At 62.5% G+C, this 10934-nt stretch overlaps 1 protein-coding gene across 2 annotated transcripts in view; it reads right to left on the bottom strand.

Annotated features, from left to right (window-relative positions):
* Positions 1 to 9623: 9623 nt before the first annotated feature.
* Positions 9624 to 10934, bottom strand: part of AEBP2 (AE binding protein 2) — a 60604-nt gene continuing 59293 nt past the window's right edge. For both annotated transcript variants that reach the window (XM_072144781.1, XM_072144782.1), the window contains 3 exons: positions 10567 to 10680; positions 10423 to 10486; positions 9624 to 10073 (listed from right to left, as the gene is read on the bottom strand). In XM_072144781.1, coding sequence (XP_072000882.1) covers positions 10050 to 10073; positions 10423 to 10486; positions 10567 to 10680 — 202 coding nt within the window. In that variant the 3' untranslated portion in view covers positions 9624 to 10049. The remainder of the gene's footprint in view (positions 10074 to 10422; positions 10487 to 10566; positions 10681 to 10934) is intronic.

Raw genomic sequence — 10934 nt, 5'->3', positions numbered from 1 at the left:
CAAGGAGAGAGGGGGTGCTGCAGGGGAAGGACGAGGAGAGATGGGGCGCTGCAGGAGAAGGACGGAGAGGGGGCGCTGCTGGGGAATAAAGGGAGAGAGGTGGTGCTGCAGGTGAAAGACGGAGAGAGGGGGCGCTGTAGGGGAAGGACAAGGAAAGAGTGGGTGCTGCAGGGGAAGGACAAGGAGAGAGGGGGTGCTGCAGGGGAAGGACGGGAGAAAGGGGGCGCTGCAGGGGAAGGACGAGGAGAGATGGGGCGCTGCAGGGGAAGGACGAGGTGAGATGGGGCGCTGCAGGAGAACGAAAGGAGAGAGGGGGCGCTGCAGGGGAAGGACGGAGAGAGGGGGCGCTGCAGGGGAAGGACGGAAAGGGGGCGCTCCAGGAGAAGGAAAGGAGAGAGGGGGCGCTGCAGGGGAAGGACGGAGAGAGGGGGCGCTGCAGGGGAAGGACAAGGAGAGAGGGGGTGCTGCAGGGGAAGGACAAGCAGAGAGGGGGCGCTGCAGGGGAAGGACGAGGAGAGATGGGGCGCTGCAGGGGAAGGACGAGGAGAGATGGGGCGCTCCAGGAGAAGGAAAGGAGAGATGGGGTGCTGCAGGGGAAGGAAAGGAGAGGGGACGCTGCAGGGGAAGGACGGAGAGATGGGCCGCTACAGGGGAAGGATGAGTAGAGAGGGGGCGTTGCAGGGGAAGGACGAGGAGAGATGGGGCGCTGCAGGGGAAGGACGAGTAGAGAGGGGGCGCTGCAGGGGAAGGACGAGTAGAGAGGGGGCGCTGCAGGTGAAGGACGAGGAGAGATGGGGCGCTGCAGGGGAAGGACGAGGAGAGAGGGGGCGCTGCAGGGGAAGGATGGAGAAAGTGGGTGCTGCAGGGGAAGGAAGAGAGAGAGCGGGCGCAGCAGGTGAATGACAAGGAGAGAGGGGGTGCTGCAGGGGAATTCGAGAAAGAGGGGGTGCTGCAGGGGAAGGACAAGGAGAGAGGGGGTGCTGCAGGGGAAGAACAGGAGAAAAGGGGCGCTGCAGGGGAATGACGGAGAGAGGGGGCGCTGCAGGGGAAGGACAAGGAGAGAGGGGGTGCGGCAGGGAAAGGACAGGAGAGAGGGGCACTGCAGGGGAAGGATGGAGAAAGGGGGTGCTGCGGAAGGGAAGGAAGAGAGAGAGCGGGCGCTGCAGGGGAATGACAAGGAGAGAGGGGTTGCTGCAGGGGAAGGACGAGGAGAGATGGGGCGCTGCAGGAGAAGGACGGAGAGGGGGCGCTGCTGGGGAATAAAGGGAGAGAGGGGGTGCTGCAGGGGAAGGACGGGAGAAAGGGGGCGCTGCAGGGGAAGGACGAGGAGAGATGGGGCGCTACAGGGGAAGGACGAGGTGAGATGGGGCGCTGCAGGAGAAGGAAAGGAGAGAGGGGGCGCTGCAGGGGAAGGACGGAGAGAGGGGGCGCTGCAGGGGAAGGACGGAAAGGGGGCGCTCCAGGAGAAGGAAAGGAGAGAGGGGGCGCTGCAGGGGAAGGACGGAGAGAGGGGGCGCTGCAGGGGAAGGACAAGGAGAGAGGGGGTGCTGCAGGGGAAGGACAAGGAGAGGGGGCGCTGCAGGGGAAGGAAAGGAGAGAGGGGGCGCTGCAGGGGAAGAACGGAGAGATGGGCCGCTACAGGGGAAGGATGAGTAGAGAGGGGGCGTTGCAGGGGAAGGACGAGGAGAGATGGGGCGCTGCAGGGGAAGGACGAGTAGAGAGGGGGCGCTGCAGGTGAAGGACGAGGAGAGATGGGGCGCTGCAGGGGAAGGACGAGGAGAGAGGGGGCGCTGCAGGGGAAGGATGGAGAAAGTGGGTGCTGCAGGGGAAGGAAGAGAGAGAGCGGGCGCAGCAGGTGAATGACAAGGAGAGAGGGGGTGCTGCAGGGGAATTCGAGAAAGAGGGGGTGCTGCAGGGGAAGGACAAGGAGAGAGGGGGTGCTGCAGGGGAAGAACAGGAGAAAAGGGGCGCTGCAGGGGAATGACGGAGAGAGGGGGCGCTGCAGGGGAAGGACAAGGAGAGAGTGGGCGCTGCAGGGGAAGGATGGAGAAAGGGGGTGCTGCGGAAGGGAAGGAAGAGAGAGAGCGGGCGCTGCAGGGGAATGACAAGGAGAGAGGGGTTGCTGCAGGGGAAGGACGAGGAGAGATGGGGCGCTGCAGGAGAAGGACGGAGAGGGGGCGCTGCTGGGGAATAAAGGGAGAGAGGGGGTGCTGCAGGGGAAGGACGGGAGAAAGGGGGCGCTGCAGGGGAAGGACGAGGAGAGATGGGGCGCTGCAGGGGAAGGACGAGGTGAGATGGGGCGCTGCAGGAGAAGGAAAGGAGAGAGGGGGCGCTGCAGGGGAAGGACGGAGAGAGGGGGCGCTGCAGGGGAAGGACGGAAAGGGGGCGCTCCAGGAGAAGGAAAGGAGAGAGGGGGCGCTGCAGGGGAAGGACGGAGAGAGGGGGCGCTGCAGGGGAAGGACAAGGAGAGAGGGGGTGCTGCAGGGGAAGGACAAGGAGAGAGGGGGTGCAGCAGGGAAAGGACAGGAGAGAGGGGGCGCTGCAGGGGAAGGATTTTGAGAGGGGGCGCTGCAGGGGAAGGTTGTAGAGAGGGGGCGCTGCAGGGGAAGGATGGAGAGAGGGGGCGCTGCAGGGGAAGGAAGGGAGAGAGGGGGTGCTGCAGGGGAAGGACGAGGAGAGATGGAGCGCTGCAGGGGAAGGACGAGGAGAGAGGGGGCGCTGCAGGAGAAGGATGAGGAGAGATGGGGCGCTGCAGGGGAAGGACGAGGAGAGATGGAGCGCTGCAGGGTAAGGACGAGGAGAGATTGGGCGCTGCAGGGGAATGACAAGGAGAGAGGGGGTGCTGCAGGGGAAGGAAGGGAGAGAGGGGGTGCTGCAGGGGAAGGAAGGGAGAGAGGGGGCGCTGCAGGGGAATGACAAGGAGAGAGGGGGTGCTGCAGGGGAAGGATGGAGAGAGGGGGCGCTGCAGGGGAAGGACAGAGAGAGGGGGTGCTGCAGCGGAAGGACAAGGATTGAGGGGGTGCTGCAGACGAAGGCCCAGGAGAGAGGGGGTGCTGCAGGGGAAGGACAGGAGAAAGGAGGCGCTGCAGGGAAGGACAAGGAGAGAGCGGGTGCTGCAGGGAAAGGACAGGGTAGAGGGGGCGCTGCAGGGGAAGGAAGGGAGAGAGGGGGCACTGCAGGAGAAGAACGAGGAGAGAATAGGCGCTGCAGGGGAATGACGGAGAGATGGGGCGCTGCAGGAGAAGGATGGAGAGAGGGGGCACTGCAGGGGAAGGATGGAGAGAGGGGGCGCTGCAGGGGAAGGAAGGGAGAGAGAGGGTGCTGCAGGTTAAAGACAGAGAGTGGGGGTGCTGCAGGGGAATGATGGAGAAAGGGGGTGCTGCAGTGGAATGGAGAGTGGTGGCCCTGCAGGGGAAGGACAAGGAGAGAGGGGGTGCTGCAGGGGAATTAAAAGAGGGGCCGCTGCAGGGGAAGGAAAAAGCGAGAGGGGGCACTGCAGGGGAAGGACAGAGAGAGGGGGCGCTGCAGGGGAAGGACGAGGAGAGATGGGGCGCTGCAGGGGAAGGAATAAGAGAGAAGGGACGCTGCAGGGGAAGGAAGGGAGAGAAGGGACGCTGCCGGGGAAGGAATGGGAGAGGGGGCGCTACAGGGGAAGGACAAGGAGAGAGGGGGCGCTGCAGGGGAAGGAAAGGAGAGATGGGGCACTGCAGGGGAAGGACGGAGAGAGGGGGTGCTGCAGGGGAAGGAAAGCAGAGAGGGGGCACTGCAGGGGAAGGACGGAGAGAGGGGGTGCTGCAGGGGAAGGACAAGGAGAGAGGGGGTGCGGTAGGGAAAGGACAGGAGAGAGGGGGCGCTGCAGGGGAAGGAAAGCAGAGAGGGGGCACTGCAGGGGAAGGACGGAGAGAGGGGGTGCTGCAGGGGAAGGACAAGGAGAGAGGGGGTGCGGTAGGGAAAGGACAGGAGAGAGGGGGCGCTGCAGGGGAAGGACAAGGAGAGAGGGAGCGCTGCAGGGGAAGGATGTAGGGAGGGGGCGCTGCAGGGGAAGGATGGAGAAAGGGGGTGCTGCAGGGGAAGGAAGAGAGAGAGCGGGCGCAGCAGGGGAATGACAAGGAGAGAGGGGGTGCTGCAGGGGAAGGACAAGGAGAGAGGGGGCACTGCAGGAGAAGGACAGAGAGAGGGGGTGCTGCAGGGGAAGGACAAGGAGAGAGGGGGTGCTGCAGGGGAAGAACAGGAGAAAGGGGGCGCTGCAGGGGAATGACGGAGGAGGTGCTGCAGGGAAAGGACAGGAGAGAGGGGGCGCAGCAGGGGAAGAACGGAGAGAGGACGCGCTGCAGGAGAAGGAAGGGAGAGAGGGGGCGCTGCAGGGGAAGGACAAGGAGAGAGGGGGCGCTGCAGGGGAATGACGGAGAGAGGGGGCGCTGGAGGAAAAGGACGAGGAGAGATGGGGCGCTGAAGGGGAAGGACGGAGAGAGGGGCGCTGCAGGGGAAGGACAAGGAGAGAGGGGGTGCTGCAGGGGAAGGACAGGAGAGAGGGGGCGCTGCAGGGGAATGACGGAGAGAGGGAGCGCTGCAGGGGAATGACAAGGAGAGAGGGGGCGCTGCAGGTAAAGGACGGGAGAGAGGGGGCACTGCAGGAGAAGGATGGAGAGTGGGGGCGCTGCCGGGGAAGGACGAGGAGAGAATGGGCGCAGCAGGGGAAGAACGGAGAGAGGGGTCGCTGCAGGAGAAGAAACGGAGAGAGGGGGCTCTGCAGGAGAAGGAAGGGAGAGAGGGGGCGCTGCAGGGGAAGGACGGAGAGAGGGGGCGCTGCAGGGGAAGGAAGGGAGAGAGGGGACGCTGCAGGGGAAGTACGGAGAGTGGGGGTGCTGCAGGGGAATGATGGAGAAAGGGGGCGCTGCAGGGGAATGGAGAGGGGGCCCTGCAGGGGAAGGACAAGGAGATAGGGGGTGCTGCAGGGGAAATAAAAGAGGGGCCGCTGCAGGGGAAGGACAAAGAGAGAGGGGGTGCTGCAGGAGAAGGAAGAAAGAGAGGGGCCGCTGCAGGTGAAGGACGGAGAGAGGGGGCACTGCAGGGGAAGGAGGGAGAGAGGGGGCGCTGAAGGGGAATGAAGGGAGAGAGGGGGCGCTGCAGGGGAAGGAGGGAGAGAGGGGCCGCTGCAGGAGAAGGAAGAAAGAGAGGGGCCGCTGCAGGTGAAGGACGGAGAGAGGGGGCACTGCAGGGGAAGGAGGGAGAGAGGGGCGCTGAAGGGGAATGAAGGGAGAGAGGGGCTGCTGAAGGGGAATGAAGGGAGAGAGGGGCTGCTGAAGGGGAAGGTCGGAGAGGGGGCGCTGCAGGGGAATGAAGGCAGAGAGGGGGCGTTGCAGGGGAATGAAGGCAGAGAGGGGGCGTTGCAGGGGAAGGACAAGGAGAGAGGGGGTGCTGCAGGGGAAGGACAAGGAGAGAGGGGGTGCTGCAGGGTAGGGCCCCGTTGAAAGGGGACATTTCAGGGGAATGTAGTGAACTTTGGACATTTGGATAATTCGCCTATATGAACTCAGCACTTCTTCCTTTCTTCTACATAAATGGTTAACTTGCATGAATCTATAGTGTTTTGTTATATACATTCTGTTTACTATTACTCTATCTGTAGAGACTAGTAGAAAGGGTTAATGAACATAGATATACACAGCCAGAAATGTCTCTCAATCTGACATTCCAGTAATTTTCCATCTAAAGTATAGATAGTTGTTTACCAGGCGACAGCTTGACCTTTGGAGTGACAGGCGCTGTCTGGAAAGTTGTTTACACTTTAGAAACTCTGCCACAGAATATTATAATGACTCAAAGTCTATGGGAAAATGTTTTGTCATTGTGTTTGTGCGAATATGTGATCCCCTCTGCCCCTGATATAAGGAGAACAGTCCCCGGTGTCCTGCCGTCACCTGAGCACCAGAGACATGGATCCTCTGCCATAGACCCCGTGCTCCAGCCTGTGACCAGGGGGCAGCTAGCCGGGGGCTGTCCTCAGCATTAACCCTTCCTCTGTCAGGGAGGAGACTCGAGGGGTCAGGCCTGTGATTTGCTTGTATTCCCTGCAGCTCCTGGGTCTCTGGACCGCGCCTCATCATCCCCCCGGAGAGCAGCGACACCTGGTGACATCTGGACGGTGCCTGGCGCCCCCAGCATAGCCTCGGGGCCCCCCTTACACCAGGTGAGAGAGGGGCCGCTGCACGGTAATGACCCAGAGGTATGAGGCACTACTCTGGGGGTCTCCTATCTGTGCAGGCAGGGATCTCGGTGCCTCGTACGTCATTTTAGAAAATCTCACATGATCCCAGAAGTCACTGACCAGACAAGATGTATGGAGCTCAGATGTCCATATCACGTGGATGCTGGTCTTCTGATTGGTACTTAGGACATCACATGACCAGACCTGCCGTGTGGAGTTCAGATATGTGACTCATGTTATCCTGGTCTTCTGATTGGTTGCTTAAAACGTCACATGACCAGGATTGACGTATGGAGCTTAGATGGAAGCCTCACATGGATTCCGGCCTCTTGATTGGCTGCTGAGGACGCTGAAGGGGTTAGTGTCTGTACCCCCCGTGGTCTCTGGCGGTGAAGGGGTTAGTGTCTGTACCCCCCCTGGTCTCTGGCAGTGAAGGGGTCAGTGTCTGCACCCCCCCGTGGTCTCTGGCAGTGAAGGGGTCAGTGTCTGCACCCCCCCGTGGTCTCTGGCAGTGAAGGGGTCAGTGTCTGCACCCCCCCGTGGTCTCTGGCAGTGGTCAGTGTCTGCATCCCCCGTGGTCTCTGGCAGTGAAGGGGTCAGTGTCTGCACCCCCCGTGGTCTCTGGCAGTGAAGGGGTCAGTGTCTGCACCCCCCCTGGTCTCTGGCAGTGAAGGGGTCAGTGTCTGCACCCCCCGTGGTCTCTGGCAGTGAAGGGGTCAGTGTCTGCACCCCCCGTGGTCTCTGGTGGTGAAGGGGTTAGTGTCTGTACCCCCCCCCCCTGTGGTCTCTGGCAGTGAAGGGGGTCAGTGTCTGTACCCCCCGTGGTCTCTGGTGGTGAAGGGGTTAGTGTCTGCACCCCCCCCCCCCCTGGTCTCTGGCAGTGAAGGGGTCAGTGTCTGCACCCCCCCCCGTGGTCTCTGGCAGTGAAGGGGTCAGTGTCTGCACCCCCCCTGGTCTCTGGCAGTGAAGGGGTCAGTGTCTGCACCCCCCCCCCATGTCTCTGGCAGTGAAGGGGTCAGTGTCTGCACCCCCCGTCTTCTCTGGCAGTGAAGGGGTCAGTGTCTGCACCCCCCCGTGGTCTCTGGCAGTGAAGGGGTCAGTGTCTGCACCGCCCGTGGTCTCTGGCAGTGAAGGGGTCAGTGTCTGCACCGCCCGTGGTCTCTGGCAGTGAAGGGGTCAGTGTCTGCACCCCCCGTGGTCTCTGGCAGTGAAGGGGTCAGTGTCTGCACCCCCCCTGGTCTCTGGCAGTGAAGGGGTCAGTGTCTGCACCCCCCGTGGTCTCTGGCAGTGAAGGGGTCAGTGCCTGTATCCCCCCCCCCCCCGTGGTCTCTGGCAGTGAAGGGGTCAGTGTCTGTATCCCCCCCGTGGTCTCTGGCAGTGAAGGGGTCAGTGTCTGCACCCCCTGTGGTCTCTGGCAGTGAAGGGGTCAGTGTCTGCACCCCCCGTGGTCTCTGGCAGTGAAGGGGTCAGTGTCTGCACCCCCCGTGGTCTCTGGCAGTGAAGGGGTCAGTGTCTGCACCCCCCTGGTCTCTGGCAGTGAAGGGGTCAGTGTCTGCACCCCCCGTGGTCTCTGGCAGTGAAGGGGTCAGTGCCTGTATCCCCCCCCCCCCCGTGGTCTCTGGCAGTGAAGGGGTCAGTGTCTGTATCCCCCCCGTGGTCTCTGGCAGTGAAGGGGTCAGTGTCTGCACCCCCTGTGGTCTCTGGCAGTGAAGGGGTCAGTGTCTGCACCCCCCGTGGTCTCTGGCAGTGAAGGGGTCAGTGTCTGCACCCCCCGTGGTCTCTGGCAGTGAAGGGGTCAGTGTCTGCACCCCCCGTGGTCTCTGGCAGTGAAGGGGTCAGTGTCTGTATCCCCCCGTGGTCTCTGGCAGTGAAGGGGTCAGTGTCTGCACCCCCCTCCCCCGTGGTCTCTGGCAGTGAAGGGGTCAGTGTCTGCACCCCCCTCCCCCGTGGTCTCTGGCAGTGAAGGGGTCAGTGTCTGCACCCCCCGTGGTCTCTGGTGGTGAAGTGGTCAGTGTCTGTACCCCCCCCCCCGTGGTCTCTGGCAGTGAAGGGGTCAGTGTCTGCACCCCCCGTGGTCTCTGGCAGTGAAGGGGTCAGTGTCTGCACCCCCCGTGGTCTCTGGTGGTGAAGGGGTTAGTGTCTGTACCCCCCCCCCCCCCCCGTGGTCTCTGGCAGTGAAGGGGGTCAGTGTCTGTACCCCCCGTGGTCTCTGGTGGTGAAGGGGTTAGTGTCTGCACCCCCCCCCCCTGGTCTCTGGCAGTGAAGGGGTCAGTGTCTGCACCCCCCCGTGGTCTCTGGCAGTGAAGGGGTCAGTGTCTGCACCCCCCCTGGTCTCTGGCAGTGAAGGGGTCAGTGTCTGCACCCCCCCCCCATGTCTCTGGCAGTGAAGGGGTCAGTGTCTGCACCCCCCGTCTTCTCTGGCAGTGAAGGGGTCAGTGTCTGCACCCCCCCGTGGTCTCTGGCAGTGAAGGGGTCAGTGTCTGAACCCCCCCTGGTCTCTGGCAGTGAAGGGGTCAGTGTCTGCACCGCCCGTGGTCTCTGGCAGTGAAGGGGTCAGTGTCTGCACCGCCCGTGGTCTCTGGCAGTGAAGGGGTCAGTGTCTGCACCCCCCGTGGTCTCTGGCAGTGAAGGGGTCAGTGCCTGTATCCCCCCCCCCCCCCCGTGGTCTCTGGCAGTGAAGGGGTCAGTGTCTGTATCCCCCCCGTGGTCTCTGGCAGTGAAGGGGTCAGTGTCTGCACCCCCTGTGGTCTCTGGCAGTGAAGGGGTCAGTGTCTGTCTGCACCCCCCGTGGTCTCTGGCAGTGAAGGGGTCAGTGTCTGCACCCCCCGTGGGTCTCTGGCAGTGAAGGGGTCAGTGTCTGCCACCCCCGTGGTCTCTGGCAGTGAAGGGGTCAGTGTTCTGCACCCCCCTGGTCTCTGGCAGTGAAGGGGTCAGTGTCTGCACCCCCGTGGTCTCTGGCAGTGAAGGGGTCAGTGCCTGTATCCCCCCCCCCCCCCCCCGTGGTCTCTGGCAGTGAAGGGGTCAGTGTCTGCACCCCCCCTGTCTCTGGCAGTGAAGGGGTCAGTGTCTGCACCCCCCGTGGTCTCTGGCAGTGAAGGGGTCAGTGCCTGTATCCCCCCCCCCCCCCGTGGTCTCTGGCAGTGAAGGGTCAGTGCCTGTATCCCCCCCCCCCCCCCCGTGGTCTCTGGCAGTGAAGGGGTCAGTGTCTGCACCCCCCGTGGTCTCTGGTGGTGAAGTGGTCAGTGTCTGTACCCCCCCCCCCCCGTGGTCTCTGGCAGTGAAGGGTCAGTGTCTGCACCCCCCTCCCCCGTGGTCTCTGGCAGTGAAGGGGTCAGTGTCTGTACCCCCCCCCCCACCCCTCCGTGGTTCGGTTCTGATCCGGTACCACGTTCCCCTCCCACATATAACGAGTCTCCGATTTCTAATATTTTATTAAAAAACAAAGAATTAGAACATTTTGCTCCGGGGAAACAAATAATCCAGAGAGCGCGGGGGCAGAAGTGCTTCATTGTCTGGCCACGCCCCATGTCACGCCGGCCCCTCCCCTTCTACGTGATTATGGATACAAGGTGCGTCATGGCGTCGCCTATTACAGGAACCTCTAAAAAACAAGACTCTACAGGATACAAAAATATATTACAAATCTGCAGTATGTACAGGGGCGGGGCTCTGTCCTGACCGCGCTCCTCGGGGGCGGGGCTCTGCAGCATCACATGACGTCGCAACATAAACTACAAGACTCGGCGGTCGCCATGCAGGGAGGAAGCGGACATGACCCCACGACACGCAGACAGACACTGGAGGCGGCTGTGGACGCTCCGCCCCGCAACATCATCTTCTCTTATAGCAATTCTGTGAGACGGCTCTGCAACACAAGGAGGAGACAAGTCAGAGCCCCGCCCACCGGGACACACCCTGCTTGCTGTCCATCTACAGGCCAAGATCTAAGCTGAGAGTTTGCTACAATGTGTCAGTGCTGCGTCGTTAACCTCCTGGTGACCGCACCTCTATGCCCATGAGTGGTCTTAGGGGTTAAGGAGGGGTCAGCGCCAAAGTCTGGACATGCTGTGACTTGTAGTCCACCACCAGCACATCCCAAGTGCTGAACCAATTTCTGATATCTCCCACAGCTGAGGGTTTGTCACATTGTATCTGCACTGACACACTGTAACGGCCGCTCTTTCCTGCCGACACTAAAACCAGGTGATACAGACCGGGGGGCGCTCAGAGAAGGGGTCCTCCGGGGGTCCGCAGGGGGGGAACCTCTTACTGGAATCTCTGTGCAGCAAGGAAAAGAGGGTCACACACTGGAGCGGGGGGGGGCGGGGGGGGGGGGATTCAGGGGCGCACCCCAATACCTGTAGATGTTGGGGTCCAGCAGCAGCGCCGTGTCCTTCGGGAGCTTAGACAGATGGACGACCTTAGTCTTCAGCTGATGCCGGTCACTCTCATTCACCCAGGCGTCAGGGAGTCTGCAGGGGGGAGAGGGGGACGTGAGAGGGGGACCCCCCAGAGCCAGAGCCCCCCTCTACACTACAGCACCCCCCAGAGCCCCCCTCTACACTACAGCACCCCCCAGAGCCAGAGCCCCCCTCTACACTACATCACCCGCCAGAGCCCCCCTCTACACTACAGCCCCCTCCAGAGCCCCCCTCTACACTACAGCACCCCCCAGAGCCAGAGCCCCCCTCTACACTACATCACCCGCCAGAGCCCCCCTCTACAC

This window comes from Engystomops pustulosus, chromosome 4 (genome assembly GCF_040894005.1).
Source record: "Engystomops pustulosus chromosome 4, aEngPut4.maternal, whole genome shotgun sequence".
Classification (NCBI taxonomy): Eukaryota; Metazoa; Chordata; class Amphibia; order Anura; family Leptodactylidae; genus Engystomops; species Engystomops pustulosus.
The sequence above is the reverse complement of the archived record's forward strand: the minus strand, read 5'-3'. Positions and strand labels throughout refer to the sequence as shown.